The 20,368-nt window shown below is 36.8% G+C and overlaps 1 protein-coding gene and 1 pseudogene across 8 annotated transcripts in view; one reads left to right on the top strand and one right to left on the bottom strand.

Annotated features, from left to right (window-relative positions):
• The window catches only part of METTL8 (methyltransferase 8, tRNA N3-cytidine), a 137,154-nt gene that overhangs the window by 59,472 nt on the left and 57,314 nt on the right, over nt 1–20,368 (bottom strand). For 7 of the 8 annotated variants that reach the window (XR_008998267.1, XM_057503915.1, XM_057503916.1 and 4 more), the window contains exon 3: nt 2,328–2,419. The exons of the other annotated variant lie outside the window; for it this stretch is intronic. Coding sequence is in view for 6 of the 7 variants with exons in the window: in XM_057503915.1 (XP_057359898.1) it covers nt 2,328–2,419 (92 nt within the window). In the remaining variant the exon portion in view is untranslated. The remainder of the gene's footprint in view (nt 1–2,327; nt 2,420–20,368) is intronic. 8 annotated transcript variants of the gene reach the window in all.
• Nucleotides 15,764–15,863, top strand: LOC118928509 (U6 spliceosomal RNA; annotated as a pseudogene).

Genomic DNA, 20,368 nt, shown 5'->3' with positions numbered 1-20,368 from the left:
TTAACTACCAGTGAGATTAGTGGTTTTCACTATGCTTAGCTTGCACAGAGGAATGCAAACATCTTTCCCTGGGGAGTTTCAGGACAGCTGATCGATCTGGAAACTTTTCTGTAAATGGCCAGATAGTAAGTAGACTTTGTGGGATATATATGGTCTCTGCTGCAACTGTTCAAGTCTGCAGATATAGCTCAAACCAGCCACAGACAATATGTAAACAAATGAGTATGTCTGTGTTCCAATAAAACTTTACTTATAAAAACAGGCAGTGAACTGGGTTTGGCCCACAGCCACAGTGTGCCGACACCTGCTTTCTCTGATGGGTCGGCCCACTGATACTGCTACAGGAGTGAGTGAGGAATGGGAACAACCAGTGACAAGCTGTTCGGGCAAAACTAATCTGCGGGATCAGAAGCCAGAACAGTGGCTGCTCTATGAAAGGTCAGAGCATGAGGAAGTTTCTGGGTTACTAGTAATATTCTGTTTATTGATGTGAGTGTTGGGAAAATTCATTGAGCTTTGTGAGAATTCAGTTATGATGTGTAACTTTGTGTGTATTTGGTACTTCAATAAACTTTTTTTTTTTAAAGAACCAACCTGTTTTAAAAGAGAAACCATTTTAAGAAAAATAAGGTAGAAAATCTTATCTAGAGAGCACAGGGTTTGGGCTAAGTGTCTGTGGGTTCCCAGCCAAATCTTTGAGGATATAGGCCATTTTTTTAAGTGTGTTTTTTAAAAAAACTGTGGTAAAAAAACATGTAATATAAAATTCGCATCTTAGCCATTTTTAAGTGGACAGTCCAGTAAGTATATTCACATTGTTGTGAAACAGAATCTTGCAAATCTGAAACTCTATACCCATTAAACAACTCTGTTTCTTCCTCCCTCCAGTCCCTTCTAACCACTATTCTACTTTCTGTTTCTATGAACTTGATTATTTTAGATACTTCAGGTAAGTATTTGCCTTTTTACGACAAAATAATAGAAAGCAGGATCTTGAAGAGATATTGGCATGCCCACATTCACAGCAACATTATTCACAATAGACAAAAAAGTAGAAGCAAACCATACGTCCATCAGAAGATAAATGGACAAATAAAACATGCTATATACATACAGTGGAATATTATTCAGCCTTAAAATGGAAGGAAGCCCTGTCACATGCTATATAACCTAATGTGTTCAATAATATATATCCTAAAGATCTTATGGTAGTCCCATTCTTAATTTTTTGAGAAACTTTCATGTTTTCCATACAGGCTGCACCATCTTATAGTTCCATCAACAAGGTTTCATTTCTTCACATCCTCGCCAACACTTATTTTCTGTTTTTGTGATAGTATCATAGGTCAATTTTTTTAGAAGCCATTTTTGAAGGTTGACAAGGCCTTGACTAAACTCTAAATATCAAAGGTTTCCAAGAAAAGTACCTTAAATTCTTATTGTAACTTTATGTTTATCCTAAAAAACCAAAAACATTTTGATATGACTTTACATTTTTTTTTCAGTTAAATTTTGTTACTGATTCAATAGGCAATGCATTCACATAGTTTGATATCTAAAAGGTACAAGGGAGTATCTAGTAAGAAGTATCCCTCCCATCTTCTGCTCTCTAGCCACCAGCTCCCCTCCCTTTAAAGTCACAAATATTAAAAATTCTTGTTTATCCATCCAGGGGCATTCTATGCTGTTAAAAGAGAATTTTCTTTTTTCACATTTTTGTTATACACACTGTTCTACAACCTCCTATCTATCACCTATATATAGTGAAGACTGTACCATATTTGGTACATAAGGAGTTTCTGTTTTCTTTTTACACTGCATGATATTCCAGTGGATGGTCATATCACCATTTATATAACCATTTCCCTTTTTGATGGACATATTCATTACTTTCCATTTTTTAAATCTTCTCTGGGACATGACTTTACTTTCTTGGCTCAAAGTTTTTGAATTCGTAGAATATTCCTAGCAAGTGGAATAAATGCACAACAGCAAACTGAAAGACATACAGCAAGAGGAAAATTTAAACATTATATTTTCATATCTTGTTCAAAATGCCACCCTTGTACATTGCCCAGAAAAAGCAATGAGTACCAAAAGAGCAAGTATAGGGTAAATACATAATTAATTTCATTAACTTTTGTCCCACTACTCTGGAATAATGGGAAAGCCTCCCAAATGGAACAAGTGGACTGGCACATGTAAAAGCTAAGAACTCTCCACAGTAATCCCACAATTAGGAAGAAAAGAGACTAAGTTGTAAACGGAACTAGTGGGAGGTGAGAAGAAAAGCCAGGCTCCAGGAACCGCAACATGTGGCTGCCCACCTTGCTCTTCCAGGAGGACTCGCTCAGCTGAATTTTCCTCTACTTTTTTCCTGGCTGTTGCTGCTGCTTCTTTTGACCACTGCATGTGATCCCTATCAAAAAATGAGAAGATTGTAAAACCTGATTGTAAAATTGAAGAGGGCAGAAAAAGGGTGATAAGGGAAATATATCTTTCATTCTAGGTTAGTCAAAGACACAATGGTACACACTAATTCCATGTCAAATGAATATATTTTGAAGCAGACGTTCCATCTGGTAGTGCTGGTAACAACCCTGGAACTCCTATGGTTCTGCCATTTAAATGTGGCTGTGTTGCAAGGCCCAGCCATCTTGGAAATGACTGCTGCAGTAATACCCCAGGAGCACCCTGGTGCATGATTATTGTGTTTTATCTTAAGGTTAAGTTTATCTGCCCTTTGTTAAGTTATGAATACTTGTATTCTAATACTTTGCCGTCAAAAGTATTTTACAACATTTGTACTTACCCTCAGTTTTTTAAGTTAGATTTTTCTTATTAGCTGCCTTAACTTCTGTAAATGGATTAATTTACATTTAAATGATAAACTACTTGATATAGTATATAAGAATATCTGGCATTTTTCCTATGAGTATTTTGATTTACTTTCCCTATAGGAGATATATTTTTTCTGCCACCAAAATGACTTTCTTGGAATTGAAGCAACACCTTGATACAAAAAAAGTGATTTACACACAAAAAAACCTTTATAGAGTTTTCATTACTTTTTTTGCAGTAAGATGTAATTAGCTGAAATAAAGTATTTTTCTAAACAATAAAGAAATCACATACCCCAAAATCCAAGTTCCATGGATCCTATTTATAACTGTAAGAAAAATCCCTAACACTATTATCATATATTTGTAGCTACTGCAGTGATGAAAGAGGGGTAAAATACCAAGTTCTTGAGATGCATCACAATGGTGACTGATGAACATTAATTGAGTACTAACATAATCACAATTATTGTAATAATTACTACCATTATTTATTATATGCTAGGCATTTTGTAATAAGCACATTACATACATATATGTCTTATTTAATACTTTCAAAAACCATATGAGAGGGTTGTAACTATGCTCATTTACATAAAAAGAACAGAAATTTAACTTAAGGTCATATAGCCAGTAAGAGACAGCACCAGAATTCAAACCCACGTCTGTCTCACTTCCAAGTCCATCTCTCGACCATTAGTCTACCATATCTACAGTACAGACCCCTAGGGCCCAAGTGAGTTGTTCATCATGGGGATGAGAAATCTGTTGTTTCATACAGCTCCCCAACCCCTCTTTGGGTCCCTAGTGACTATTCTTGCCTCTCACATAGGGCAACCGATAAGTGAGATTACTCATACTTTAGCAGATCTGGAGGAGGTTGAAATAATAAGAGCATGGAAGGAAATACAGTCTGCAACTGAAAAAAGTAGTTCAAAGGACCCTGAAAAGGTCTCAAGGACCCAGATGTGGGTTGATTTGATAAAGGTGGGGACAGTGAAAGAAAAACTTGATGGACAGCCCAGTAGAATCTTGCGAGAGCTGTGGCATCAATTAAAGCTGGAGGAGAGGTTCCAGCCGCTGAGGTCCAAGATACAAAAGCTGGAGGCAAAGCCCCCTGCCCGGCCTGTGTGCCTATAGGACTTCCTGGAACAGTGTACCCAGACCCAACCTGGGTCCCTGCTCCCATAGGAGGATGATTAGGCATCATGGTTTCACTGAGGGGAGGATCAAGGCCCCCACCTTGGGGGACGTGGTGGGGATTGGAGACCACATGTAGCATTAGCAATTCATTGGTCCCCTGTGAATGTACGTATTATGGTGCTGGTGGACACAGCAGCTGAGAGTTCTCTGATTTCTGGCAACCCTGAGTGTTTTCCTGGGACCCCTGCTGTGATAGATGGCTATGGGGGTAAGGCAATTACAGTGAAGAAAGCCCAAATTCCATTGGGGATAGGGCATTTACACCCAAAGGAGTATACTGTGTACATATCTCCCACTCCTGAATATATTTTGGGGGTGGATATCCTGCAAGGCCTGTGGTTACAGACCACTGCAGGTGAGTTCAGACTGAGGGTACATGTGGTAAAGACAGTTCTGAGGGAACATGCTCAGCACCCACCTGTAGCTCTGTCTGTACCTCGTAGCATGACAAAAACTAAGCAATATAAATTGCCTGGGGAGCAAAAAGAAGTTGGAGAAACTTTACAGGAGCTGGAGAAGGTAGGCATCATAAAGCACACTCATAGTCCTTTTAATTCCCTGGCATGGTCAGTGAAAAAGCCAGATGGCTCCTGGTGTATGACTGAGGAATACAGAGAATTGAGTAAAGTCACACACCCTCTCCATGCTGCTGTCCCCTCCTTAGCAGCCCTCAGTCATGAACTAGGGTCATATCATTACAGTGGACCCTGTTAATGCTTTCTTCTCTGTTGACATAGCACAGGAAAGTCAGGAACAATCTGCCTTCACATGGGAAGGCCAGCAGTGGACATTCACTGTCCTTCCACAGGGATACCTCTACATCCCCACCATCTGTCATGGACTTGTAGCCCAGAACTTGGCAGCACTGGAAAAACCACCAGTGGTGTGGCTGTATCATTATATTGATGATATCATGCTCACATCTGTTTCTCTTGCCTATCTAGAAGGTGTAGCACCTAGGCTGCTACAACATCTACAGGAGAGAGGATGGGCTGTGAGGAGCACCAAAGTTCAGGGACCTGGTTTGTCAGTAAAGTTCTTGGAGGTTGTCTGATTGGGTAAGATTAAAATTATCCCAGAAGGTGTCACAGATAAAGTCCAGGCTTTCCCTAACCCTACCACAGTGGCAGTATTGCAAGAACTTTTAGATCTTTTGGGCTACTGGAGAGTGTTTATCCTGCACTTGGCACAAATTCTGGGACCCTTATACCAGTTGGTATGAAAGGGCATCAGGTGGGACTGGGACGAAATGTGTATCTGCCTTTACTGCTGCTAAGCAAGCAGTCAAGGCCATGCAGGCCTTGAGTTTAAGGGACTCATCAAGGCCCTGTGAGCTGAATGTTCATGTAAAAGATGGGTATGGATGGGGCCTCTGGCAGTGGCTTGAACAGACCTGCCAACCTACTGGATTCTGGTCACAACTATGGAAAGGAGTAGAGGTCCAGTACACCTTAACAGAAAAGCAACTGGCTGCTGTATACCATGCCTTGCTGGCTACAGAGCTTATCACCAGAACAGCTCTGACCAAGGTAATAACTACCTATCCCATCACGGGGTGGGTGCGAGACTGGACCCAAAGGCCATGGAGTGGTGTGGCAGAGATGCTTACACTGGCCAATGGGGTGCATATTTATGGCAACATAGCACTCTCCCCAGTACCCCTTAAGTGGAGAACTCCAATGCTTACTGGGGTTAGTGACATACACAACTGGAAAGCATGAAGAGCTTGCTTTGGAGCCATTAGTAACAGGGAGCCCTTATTGGGAGGGAAGAGCCCTGTACCTGAAGACGCTTGGTGAACAGACAGCTCCAGTCATGGACAGTCCCTCAAGTGGAGGGCTATGGCTTTTCATCCTAAGACTGTGACAATATGGATGGAAGATGGGGAGGGGAAGAGCAGTCAATGGGAAGAGTTGCAGGAGCCCTCCCCAGTAGCTGTCTGCATGGACAGCTGGGCCGTCTATCAGGACTTGACGCTGTGGCTACCAACATGGTACCATGCAAGTCACACACCCTCTCCATGCTGCTGTCTCCACCTTAGCATCCCTCAGTCATGAACTAGGGACATATTATTACAGTAGACCCTGCTAATGCTTTCTTCTCTGTTGACATAGCACAGGAAAGTCAGGAACAGTCTGCTTTCACATGGGAAGGCCGGCAGTGGACATTCACTGTCCTTCCACAGGGATACCTCCACATCCCCACCAGACTTGTAGCTCAGAACTTGGCAGCATTGGAAAAACCGCCAAAAACAGAAAAGCAACTGGCTGCTGTGTACCATGCCTTTGGTTACCAGCCCCTTTGGGGGCAAGAATTGTGGCAAGACTTATGGGCCTCTGGTCAGACTAAGAAAGACAGTTTCTTAGCATCCCTAGTGAATGATGAAGCTGACATATTAGCCCAGGTATGCTGGCTAGAAGGAAAGCCTGCCTCTGATATGGCCCAATGGTTACATCAGCGTTTGTTGATTGAAGGACAAAAGACAATGTGGGCTGTAGCCTGTCGGTGGGGCTTGCCGTTAACCTTTGAAGAAAGCTGCAGAGCCCAGAAGGAGTGCCTTGTGTGCTCTAAGAGGGACTTACACTGAGTCCTGCAGCAACATGGGACAATACTAATGGAGCTGATACTCCTGGTCAGGTGGCAGATAGACTATATTGGGTCCCTGCCCATATCAGAAGGATATTGGTATGCCATGACTTCCCATGAAATGGGCAAGATACGGACTTAATCTGAGTAGGACATTGAACCCAGTTGGATCTTCAGGCTTGAGGACTGTCATGATTTTATTGCTATCTGTATCACAATTTCTGTTGTTATTGTATGTTATCAGTCTGGTTGCAGTACTGCAGCTTTCTTGCACAGGGGCCAATGCAGAATTGGGGGTGCACAGCTTGTGAGGTGAGAATTCTGGAGGGAAGGGCTGTGGGGTAAATGGCAGAATTTCCAAAATCTCCCACCTAGCCTTAGTCCATTTACATACCAATGGATGTTTCAGAGCTTCTGGTGGATCTGGGGCAAGGGGTGGAGAGAAAATGGCCATTCTCTCCTCCCCTCTGTTCCTCATATGTAGTTGGCCTTGCATGTGTCAGTCACCAAGGACCCAGAGGGGAGAAAAGGGAATCAAGCCGTAGCTGGAGGTGATGGATGTTTGGGAGCCTGGCTAGCGACTGTAAGTAATAAAAACCTTTTCTGCTAACCTGCCCTTTCCCTTGACTTACTTCAGTTTTATTGGGTTCATAGCAGACTTGCCCCAGGCAGGGAACACCCTTCTCCCTGGAGCTACAGGTGGCAGTGGAAAACAGAGAGTGGAGGGAGTTACTGAAAAAAAGAGTAGTTATGACCTGGAGATTAACTAGATGTTGGGTGGGGAAAAGGAACGAGAGTCAGGAATGATTTCAAGGTCTTAAAGTATCTTTCCTTGAGTATCAAGGAAAATGGGGGTAACAATGACAGAATAAGGAGTTGCTTTGGCAGAAATTATCATAACCTTAGTACTACTTTAAGTCATGTTTATGCAATGAGATATGAGAGGGTATATTTTAGTGACCTAACTATAAATATACCCCTGAAAGGTGAGAAACTGCTTTCTTTTAAGAAGAATCAACACTGGTTTACTGAAGTTCTCAGGAAAAGTAAATGATAATGTAAAAATAAGAATTTCACAGCTGAAAACTTAACCATCATTTTTTCAAATAACACCCAATCATTTACAGCCCAAATAATGAGTAAGCAGCTTTGTCATTTGCTTTAGTAAATGAGATTAGAACAGATTTTTGTTTTGACTTAATATATGTGAGCAATCATATATATAACTTGGAGTTTGCAACTATACTTTATAATCTGTATATAAACATATAGAGAATATTACATGACAATCATGACATTAAAGGCAACAAGTTATTTACTGAAAAAATAGTATTACTAAGGCTGTGACAATTTTCTCATCTGTGAATTTCTTCAACATACAAGAAAGAAAATAGAACAATCTATTTCCCTGGAAGAAAATCAAGCCCTGAGACAATGAGAGTAAATGTGGTTCTTTAGCTTTAAGCATTTGCTTTAAACTGTTGGTTTAACTTGCTTTTTCCTGAGTGTTTAATAGATTTAGTTATTTCTTAAATTTCTCTAACTTCCTTACATTGTTCTTTATGTTGGTTCATTTTCTTAACTGCCACATGAAGAGAATATTATACCCTGAAGAACAAATTTTCCACAGTACAGTTACAGAATCCCCACAGAAACCTATAAAATGTTCTTACTGTATTTATGGGTTCTTCCTGTAGACCTGCTGCTTTATGGTATTTCTTTATATTAGAAGAGTCTGATTCATGTATAACAAAACTGAACAGATAGCAATAAGAACCATTCAGGTTTATAAGTAATAAAAACAATTATAATAGAATTTAAGCATAGAGACAAATAACAAACTGAAAATAACCAGGTATTCAACAACTACCACCACCAAAGGAAAAAAGTGGTTCACACTGTTTGACCTATGAATTGTACTTCTAAGAATTTATTGTAATGAAAGTAATGCAAATGCAAAGGACAGAGAGGTTCTCTACAGAGGTGTACTGTATGATGATTGAATACCAAAAAAATTGCAAACACTCTCAGAGATAGGTTAATAAAAAATTATGGTAAACTCAAGGAATATTATGCAGGCATTAAAAACAATAAATATGAAGGCTATGTAAAAACACAGAAAAGTGTTTATGAAATAACATAAGGTTAAAACTAGAGATCCCCAAATTATATATGTATTATAATCACAACTATATAAAATTATATACACACTGGATGAAAAAAATTATGTTAGAGTAGTGGAATTAAGAGATAATTGTCTTAAAATTTCCTTAATATTGTAAAGCGGCCTCTACTAGAGAAAAATTTTTAAAAGCTATATTCACAAAAAAACTATACTGTATGTTTAAGACATATAACAATGATCATTAAAACTTCACCCTTCTTGAGGGAAAACCCAGAAATTCTTGTAAAAAAAGAAGGTATGTTCCCTTAAAAAAGAGAATTGAGCAGAAAATACAAAATAAGTGAATATTTTTCCTGAATACTTGAATTTTGGAAAAAGAATATGAAAAAGAAAAGGCTTTTTGAGTAACATTTTTACAACATGACTCGTAGATTTAGTCTTATAATTTTGTGATAGTCCTAAGTCATATGACCTCAGTTCATATGTATTCATATGTCCGTGTGTGAATGACCTATTCTTTCTATGTGTAAAATGCAATTAAATGATGATTCCTTGCTTTACCCTTAAGCTGATGGCACTAACAATCTAAATAACTGTGTACTTCATTTGGTTTGGAAAAGCTAACTCACACAAACCCATGCATCAATTATTTAGCTTGGGTACTGATATTTCTGAAGATCCTACCTATAGAAAATCACTTCCTATTATAATTTTAACAATCAGCTATAAATCAAAGTACCCAGTGTAACCTATATGGATATAATTTTTTCCTTAGTTACTTAATATGTATGTGAGTAAGTCTCATTATGGAATAAAATTTAGGGACAAATTTAACAAGTTTACTATATGACTAGTGAATTAAAAATAAAACATTAATTCTTAGGTAAAAGGAAGAAAGGGAGTTTATTAGTTTCATATTAAAACTACTTCAATAATCCCTAATTCCATAACAGTGACATTTATTACATAGTTAAAATTTTATTACATAAAAAATTTTAAAGAGAAAAAAGTATTACCTTTCATTTTAATATTCTAAAATATTAATATTTCTTCATTTTCAAGTTCTCTTTCTGTATTTGTGTATAAACACACAGACTTCTCTATATGGCTATACAATCTTCATAATTATGACTTAAAACTGCTGTATAGAATTTGGGATTTTGACCTTGACAAAGTACCTTGTAATGTGCTTACCATCCTGCCATAAATAATGACAAAACTGCATAAAGTATGTGCAGCAATTCTCAGGCACTAGACTATACTTCAGATAGTGTAGGACTTGATCCTTAAGAAAAGACAAACACAAAAAGTCAGTCCCCCCATTGACCCTGGCTTTCTGTGTGTGGGATACATTCTAGACTGGTATAGAGGTGGAGGCCAACCGGTCGTCTTATTGAGTAGCAGTTTTGTGAGTTGAGAAGTCAGAGATCAGGGTTTAGAGTTGCTGCACTTTGAGCAGAATTCTGAAGAAGGTGGTTGGAATGAGGGGAGGGCATCTGATATCTGAAATAGAGTTCCCTAGGGTTTTTACCTAGTGTTGGCTGCTCACCCACAGGACAGATTCCACAGGGCCTACCTAGTGCAGCAAGGGGATTGTTGGGGGTGATGGTGGAGAAAAGAGAACTGACTAGTCATGGGCAGGGCAATGCTTAGAGATACTGGAGTTCTGACTAAGAGTGGACAGAAATTTCTGAATACTTCAGGAATTCAATTGCCCAGAAATGCCATGCCATAGAAGAAATAACCACACTAGGTTCAGGATAATATCAAAATAGTCTAGTCTTAACAACACTTAAATTTAAATCTGACCAAGAAGACTTGGCAGTTAATTGAACCACTTGCCAGGAAAAACTCAACAGTTTGAAGAGAAGACAATGTAATCCAGATTCTATATAAGATACCATCCATAATGTCCATCACACAGTCAAAACTATTACTATATGAAGATGCAGGAAAATGTGAACCCTAATCAAGAGAAAAAGTAGTCAATAAATATAGACTAATTCCAACTAATCCAGTGTTGGAATTAGTACATAAGGACTTTAAAATAGCTTTTACAAATATGTTCAAAGATTTAAGGAAAAAGATGGACCAAATGCATGAATAGACGGGTAACAGCAAAGAAATGTAAACTATTAAAAGGAAATTCTACAACTAATCCACACATAATATCAGAAACAAAAAAAAATTCACTGGGAAGTCTTAACAGCTGATGGGCACTGCAGAAAGAGTCAGTGAATTTAAAGACATAAAGGTCTAGAAATTTTCCACACTGAATAAGAGGGAATAAAAAAGTACTAGTCTTGGTAACTGAGGGGGATAATACAAATTGGTCTGAGAAGCAAATAAGCTGAAGTCTTAGAAATAGAGGAGAGAAAGACAAAAACTGAAGAAATGACAACTAAAATGTTTCCAAATTTGATATTTCAAAAAAGCAACAGAGGAGAAGTAGGTAGAGTAGAATGGCAAGGTGAAAACTTCTTCTCACTTACAAACTGAGGGGAGTACTTAACAATACAGGCCAACCTCAAGAAATGAAAACAATCCACAAAAAATAATCTAAGCTCACAACTACAGGAACTAGAAAAAGAAAAAACAAAGCTCAAAGTTAGTAGAAGGAGACACATAAATAAGAGAGCAGACATAAAATAGAGAATTTTCTAAAATTGGAAAAAAAATTCAAAAGGAAAAATCACTACAGAATCCACAGAAATACAAAGAATTATTAGACAATACTATGAAAAATTATATGATAACAAACTGGATAACCGAGAAGAAATGGACAACTTTCTAGAAAAATACTACCTTCCAAGGCTGACCCAGGAAGAAACAGAAACTCTGAACAGACCAATTACCAGCAACGAAATTGAACTGGTAATCAAAAAACTATCTAAGAACAAAACTCCTGGTCCAGATGACTTCACTGCTGAATTTTATCAAACAGTTAGTGAAGACCTAATACCCATCTTCCTTAAAGTTTCCCAAAAAGTAGAAGAGGAGGGAATACTTCCAAACTCATTTTACATCACTCTAATAAGAAAACCAGGCAAAGACACCACACACAAAAAATTACAGACTAATATCCCTGAAGAACATAGATGCAAAAATACTCCACAAAATATTAGCAAATTGAATTCAAAAATACATAAAAAAATCATCCATCATGATGAAGTAGGATTTATTCCAGGAATGCAAAAATGGTACACTTTTGAAAATCCATCAATATCATACACCACATCAAGAAAAAGAGGGGCAAAAATCACATGGTCAAGAGCAAAACTCCCAGACCAGATGGATTTACCACGGAGTTTTATCAGACATACAGAGAAGACATACTACCCATTCTCCTTAAAGTTTTCCAAAAAACAGAAGAAGAGGAAATACTTCCAGACTCATTCTATGAAGCCAGCATCACCCTAATACCAAAACCAGGCAAAGACCATACCAAAAAAGAAAATTAAAGACCAATATCGCTGATGAACACAGATGCAAAAATACTCAACAAAATACTAGCAAAACAAATTCAAAAATACATAAAAAGGATCATACACCATGATTAAGTGGGATTCATCTCAGAGATGCAAGGATGGTACAACATTCGAAAAACCATCAACATCATCCACCACATCAACAAAAAGAAGGACAAAAACCACATGATCATCTCCATAGATGCTGAAAAAGCATTCGACAAAATTCAACACCCATTCATGATACAAACTCTCAGCAAAATGGGGATAGAGGGCAAGTACCTCAACATAATAAAGGCCATATATGAAAAACCCACAGCCAACATCATACTGAACAGCGAGACGCTGAAAGCATTTCCTCTAAGATCGGGAACAAGACGGGGATGCCCACTCTCCCCACTGTTATTCAACATAGTACTGGAGGTCCTAGCCACGGCAATTAGACAAAACAAAAAAATACAAGGAATCCAGATTGGTAAAGAAGAAGTCAAACTGTCACTATTTGCAGATGACATGATATTGTACACAAAAAACCCTAAAAACTCCACTCCAAAACTACTAGAACTGATATCGGAATACAGCAAAGCTGCTGGATACAAAATTAATACACAGAAATCTGAGGCTTCCATATATACTAACAATGAACTAATAGAAAGAGAAACCAGGAAAACAATTCCATTCACAATTGCATCAAAAAGAATAAAATACCTAGAAATAAATGTAACCAAGGAAGTGAAAGACCTATACCCCAAAAACTACAAGACATTCTTAAGAGAAATTAAAGAGGACACTAACAAATAGAAACTCATCCCATGCTCCTGGCTAGGAAGAATTAATATTGTCAAAATGGCCATCCTGCCTAAAGCAATCTACAGATTCAATGCAATCCCTATCAAAATACCAACAGCATTCTTCAACAAACTAGAGCAAATAGTTCTAAAATTCATATGGAATCACAAAAGGCCACAAAGAGCCAAAGTAATCCTGAGAAGGAAGAATAAAGCAGGGGGGATTATGCTCCCTGACTTCAAGCTCTACTACAAAGCCACAGTAATCAAGACAATTTGGTACTGGCACAAGAACAGACCCGTAGACCAGTGGGGCAGACTAGAAAAGCCCAGATATAATCCCATACATATATGGTCAATTAATATACAATAAAGGTGCATGGATATACAATGGGGAAATGACAGCCTCTTCAACAGTTGGTGCTGGCAAAACTGGACAGCTACATGCAAGAGAATGAAACTGGATTACTGTCTAACCCCATACACAAAAGTAAATTCAAAATGGATCAAAGACCTGAATGTAAGTCATGAGAGCATAAAACTCTTAGAAGAAAACATAAGCAAAAATCTTTTGGACATAAACATGCGCAACTTCTTCATGAACATATTTCCCCGGGCAAGGGAAACAAAAGCAAAAATGAACAAGAGGGACTATATCAAGCTGAAAAGCTTCTGTACAGCAAAGGACACCACCAGTAGAACAAAAAGGCACCTACAGTATGGGAGAATATACTTGTAAACAACACATCCAACAAGGGGTTAACATCAAAAATATATAAAGAACTCACATGCCTCAACATCCAAAACACAAATAATCCGATTAAAAAAATGGGTGGAGGATATGAACAGACAATTCTCCAAAGAAGAAATTCAGATGGCCAACAGGCACATGAAAAGATGCTCCACATCACTAATTATCAGGGAAACGCAAATTAAAAACACAAAGAGATATCACCTCACACCAGTTAGGATGGCCAACATTGAAAAATCTAGGATCAACAAATGCTGACAAGGATGTGGAGAAAGGGGAACCCTCCTTATACTGCTGGTAGGAATGTAAATTTGTTCAACCATTGTGGAAAGCATTACAGAGGTTCCTCAAAAAACTAAAAATAGAAATACCATTTGACCTGGGAATGCCACTCACAGGAATTTACCCAAAGAAAACAAGTTCTCAGATTCAAAAAGACATATGCACCCCTATGTTTATTGCAGCACTATTTACAATAGTGAAAGTATGGAAGCAACCTTAAGTGTCCATCAGTAAATGAATGGATAAAGAAAAAGTGGTACATATACACGATGAAATACTATTCAGCCATAGGAAGCAAACAAATCCTACCATTTGCACCAACATGGATGGAGGTAGAGGGTATTATGCTCAGTGAAATAAGCCAGGTGGAAAAAGAAAAGTGCCAAATGATTTCCCTCATTTGTGGAGTGTAACAATGAAGCAAAATTGAAGGAACAAAACAACAGTAGATTCACAGACTCCAAGAAGGGCCTAGTGGTTACCAAAGGGAGGGGTGGGGGAAGGCAGGTGGGGAGGGAGGGAGAAGGGGATTGAGGGGTATTATGATTAGTACACACGGTGTAGGGGGATCACGGGGAAGACAGTGTAGCACAGAGAAGACAAGTAGTGACTCTGTGGCATCTTACTACACTGATGGACAGTGACTTCAATAGGTTATGGGGGGGACTTGATAATATGGGTGAATGTAGCAACCACAATGTTTTTCATGTGAAACCTTCATAAGAATGTATAGCAATATACCTTAAAAAAAAATCAATAAAACCAAAAGCAAAATTAACAAAATTAACAAAAGAAAATTAACAAAAGAGACAAACCCCTAGCTAGTCTCGTGAAGAAAATAAGAAAGAGGACATAAACAAAATGAGAAAGACAAAGAAGTTACAACTGCCATTGCAAAAATTCAAAAATTTGTAAGAGTTTTATGAAAAACTGTATGCCAATGAATTGGACAACTTAGAAGAAATGGAAAAATTCCTAGAAACATATAAACTTCCAGGAGTGATCCAGGAAGAAACAGTAAAGCTGAACAGACCAATTACTAGTAATGAAATTGAACTGATACTCAAAAAACTCCTAACAAACAAAAGTCCAGGTCCAGATGGCTGCACCGCTGAATTTACCATAAATTTAGTGAAGACCTAATACCCACCCTCCTTAAAGTTTTCCAAAAAGTAGAAGAGGAGAGAATACTTTCAAACTCATTCTACGAGGACAGGATCACTCCAATATCAAAACCAAAAACAACACAGAAAAGGAAAATTACAGATCAATAACCCTAGTGAACATAGATGTAAAAATCCTCAACAAAATATTAACAAACTGAAATAAAAAATACATCATAAAGATCATTCATCACAACCAAGTGGGATTTATTCCAGGTATGCAAGGATGGTACAATATTAGTAACCCAATCAAAATCATACACCACATTAACAAAAGGAAGGATAAAAACCATATAATCATCTCAATAGATGCTGAAAAAGCATTTGACAAAATTGAACATCAATTCATGATAAAAACGCTCAAAAGAACAGGAATAGAGAGAACGTATGTGAACATAATAAAGGCCATATACATCAAACCCACAGCTAGCATCATACTCAATGGCAAAAAGCTAAAAGCCCTTCTTCTAAGATCAGGAGCAAGGATGTCCACTCTCACCACTTTTTTTCAACATAGTACAGGAAGTCCTAGCCAGAACAATCAGACAAGAAATAAATGTACTCTCTTCAGCAGCACATATATTAAATTGCAATGATAACAGAAGATTAGCATGGCCCCTGCACAAGGACGCAAATTCATGAAGCATTCCATATTAAATAAATAAAAGGCATCCAAATTGGTAAGGAAGAAGTAAAACTGTCAATTTGCAGGTGACATGGTGCTATATATGGAAGACCCTAAAGACTCCACCAAAAAACTATTGGAATGAATAACTGGATTCAGCAAAGTCACAGGATACAAAATCAATATACAAAAATCTGTTGCATTCCTGTACACTAACAACAAACTAGCAGAAAGAGAAGTCAGGAAGATGACTCCATTTACAATTGCATCAAAAAGAATAAATACCTAGGAATAAACCTAACCAAGGAGGTGAAAGACCTGTACTCTGAAAACTGTAAGACATTGATTAGAGAATTTGAAAAAGATACAGATAAATGGAAATCTACCCCATGCTCATGGATACAAAGAATTAATATTGTCAAAATGGCCATCCTGCCCAAAGCAATTTACAGATTCAATGCAATCCCTCTCAAAATATCAATGGCATTTTTCAATGAACTAGAGCAAATAATACTAAAGTTTATATGGAACCACAAAAGACCCCAAATAGCCAAAGCAATCCTGAGAAAACGACATTTATTGTCAAAAATGAATTTTATATTTTCAATCAAAAATTAGAATTTTGGAAAAGTTGTGCCCACCACTATGAGTTTATAGGTTCCCAATACTTACATATTTTTCCTGATGAGAAACAGTGGTGATATCAACAAATTGGAGTTTTAAAATATTTTATAATTAAATATGTCAACATTTGGAAGATCTACATAGAAAAAGGAATGAAACTTTTCCAAATTCTCCATGTATGATGTTATAAAATGATGCATAGGTAAAATATCCATTCAAAGTGAAAGGTGTACCAATGGATTATTACTGATATTGTTTCATATTCCATATTGCAACTAAGCAATCACCACTGCTGAGATTTAGTGTAGTACCAAGAAAAATATTTACAATTATCTTTAAAGGCTATTAAGAAAACTCCTCTTTTACAAGCACATATCTATGTGAGGCCAAATTTTCTTTATATAATTCAACCTAAATAACATATCACAATAGATTGAATGAAGAAGCAGATATAAAAATCCAGCTTTTTCCATTTAGCCAGACATCAAAGAGACTTGCAAACATTTAAAGCAATGCCACTCTCTGCACTGTATTTTTGGAGAACAAATAGATATTTCCATTAAAATATGTAATTTACATAATATGTAATTGGTTTATTATTGTTTTCAAATGAATTAATAAATATTTTAATATCTCCATTTTAATTTCTAATATGGAAAATATCAATATATATTAATCTACATAAATCAAATTCTTTGGTGTCCTCAATGATTTAAGAGTGTAAAGGGATCCTGAGATTAAAGTGTTTGAAACTATTGCTCTAGAATAACATGTAAGAAAGAATGTAAAGATGTAGAGCTAAAAATCCAGTAGAGAAAATTAAAAAACAGATGAGACAAATAAAAAATTAACAAAAAGATAACCAGATTGTATTAATTTACAGTGCTACCAGAATCGGATGTTATTTTAAATATTTCCCATTCCCTTCCCTTCTCTTCTACCTTTCTTCTGTCCTCTCCTTCCTTCCCTCCCTCCTGTCCTTTCTTGATTTTATTTTAATAGATCTAAAAAGGTACCTTATTGTTTTAACTTCTATTTCTTTTACTGTCGTATATTTTCTAATATGCTCACATGTTCTTCCTCCTGGATCAACTTTCTATCTATAGCTGTTGCCTATTCATCCATACAGCAAAATATTTTAATGCTTTTCTAACATATAACAAATACTCTCTATGTTAACCTTGATGTATGGCAGTGGAAAATTTTTAAATCTCCTATGTCTCTCAATTTTTGTATCCATAAAATAAGAGTCATAGTTCTCAAAACAATATGTAATTAAGATTAAGGACTTTGAAATTATAATTATCCTATTTCATCAAATCTAAGATACTGTTATTTTCTGCCCCTAAGTAAAAGAAACTTTCAATTATAATTGTGAGAAGTATCATAGTTTCAGAGATGTTAATTAAAAAATGTGAGTCTCAGATGGACAAAATATAATTTTTATAGGTATGTTAGCTAATAATTAAATAAATTAAATCTTTTCTATTATTGATACAAATTTATACTTCTGATTCCTGGCTATCCACTTCTGTTTTTGGCCATAATAAATATTTCTGTTGATTATTTTTATTAGTGAATCAGTTCCTTACTTAGGAATGAATGACTTATAAGAGACACAGAAAGAGCCAATGCGTTCCCACTTCTGCACACAATGTAACAGAGGTCACAGCTGCTGGAAGCCAGTACTCACTTCCCTCATCAAACACTTACTGAGAACTTCTATTTATAAGGCACTGGGCTGCATTCTGGGGACACAAAGATGAAGATGTGGTAGAACTTAAAATTGTTAAGACAATGAGGAGTTGTAATTAGTTATTAAAGAGTAAAGAATTTATCAGGTAGACAGTAAGATGGGAACAGATACATGAAGAGCATTCCTTTTGAAAAAAATTAAAATTCAAACAATACTAATGTATATAAAATATAGTTTCATTTCTATCCTACCTCTCATCACCATTCCAGACTTTTTCTCTATGTATATAAAAACAAAGACATGTATATACATTAATGAAACTGAGGCATACTAGAGATACTTTACTGTAACTTCCTCTTTTTGTTCAATGACATGTCATAGCCACATCTTGATATCAATATACATAGATCTCCCTCATTTTTGTAAACTGCTACATTATTTTCCAATGTATGGATGTAGCCACATTTTTTAATGGCTTTATTGAGGTGTAATAGGTATATAGTAAACTGTACATATTTAAAGTGTATAATTTGGCAAGTTTTGACATATGTACACACTCATGAAACCATCACCACAATCAAGATAATGAATATATCCCTTACTCTCAAGTTTCCTTATGCCCCTCCCTTCCACTCATTCCCTTCTTGCCACCTACCTCCTGCCCCACTAACAACCAGTGATCTACTGTCTGTCCCTATGTATGAGTTTGCATTTTCTATTACACTACAATATGAGTACAGTATATAGTCTTTAATTCTAGCTTCTTCCACTAAGCACAATTATTTTGAAATTCATCCATGTTATTGAGTTTATCAATAGCTCATTTCTTTTTTTACTGAGGGTTATTCAAAGATATAACATGCTTTGTTTATTTATTCATTAATGAACATTTGGGTTGTTTCCAAATTTGGTCACTACAAATGAAGTTGCTATGAACAATCATGTATAAGTATTTATATGGACATAAGCTTTCTTTTCTCTTGGGTAAATATCTAGGAATGAAAGGGCTATCATACAGCCAATCATATAATAGGTATGTTTTTTTTAAGAAACTGCCATGCTGTTTCCCAAAGGGGTTATGTCATTTCTCATTTCCACTGGCAGTGTATGAAAGTTCTAGTTCCTCTAAATCCTCACCAATACTTGGTACAGTATTTTGAATTTTAGCTATTCCAGTAAGTGTGTAGTAGTATTTCATTATGACTTTAATGTGCACTTCTCTAATGACTAATGGTGTTGGGAATCTTTTCATGTGCTTACTATTTGTGTATCTTTTTCAGTGAAGTTTCCAAATATTTTGCCCACATTTATTGGATTCTTTACTGAATTTTGACTTTTTTAATATATTCTGATTATGAGTCTTTTACCAGCAATAAAAATGAACAAACTATTGATACCTGCAATAACATGGATAAATTTAAAAATAATTGTACTTAAAAAGGCCAGACAAAAAAGAGAATACATATTGTGATTCCTTTACATAAAATATTAGAAACTGCAAACTATCCATAATGTATGCTATTTCTTTGTTTTTCCTTTCTGTTTTCCTGCAGATAAATTCTCTCAACACCCAACCGTACTCACAGCCATGTTTTTCTTTCCCTGTAAGCTCCAGTTTGAAAGTGGACATTACGTATTTTCTCTGCTTTTTCTGTAATTCTGAGAGTGTCAGAGGTAGGAGGGAAGGGAGAATTCTCCTGGGTACTAAGCAGCCTTTATGAGGGTCTGGATATGCTTTTTTTTGAGATTCATTAGGCCCTATGCTAGGTCTCACTTACCTAGATAAAGATGTGTCCTATTCCTAAGGGGGTTTCCTTTGGGCTTTGGATAGTTTCCTCAATTCAGTACAGAACCCAGGAATGTGGCGAGCCCTGTGATTCTTCCTGCTCTGCCGAGACCTTAAATTCTGCTGCGATAGGTAAGAATGTTTATTTTCAAGGGTTCTTTCTCAACCTTAGCCAGGGCTGCCTAGTGAGCATTTGTAATGATTTCTCAGGTGAACTTTCCCAAGTACTAACTGAGGGATAAAGGTGGGCTTTGGAGCCATTTGAAACTAACATGAATCTACTTTCCTTGGTCACTAATTTTCCATGTTTAAGGACTTTTGTGGTTGTTATTGGTACAGTTTTTGCTTGCTTTAATATTTTGTACTCATTTTGTTGGAGGGAGAATACTTTGTTTTGCAGATTCAGCCCATCTTCTCTACCTGGAGGACTCA

Source organism: Manis pentadactyla, chromosome 6, assembly GCF_030020395.1.
Source record: "Manis pentadactyla isolate mManPen7 chromosome 6, mManPen7.hap1, whole genome shotgun sequence".
In the NCBI taxonomy this organism is placed as follows: Eukaryota; Metazoa; Chordata; class Mammalia; order Pholidota; family Manidae; genus Manis; species Manis pentadactyla.
This window is presented reverse-complemented; position numbering and strand designations above follow the sequence as displayed.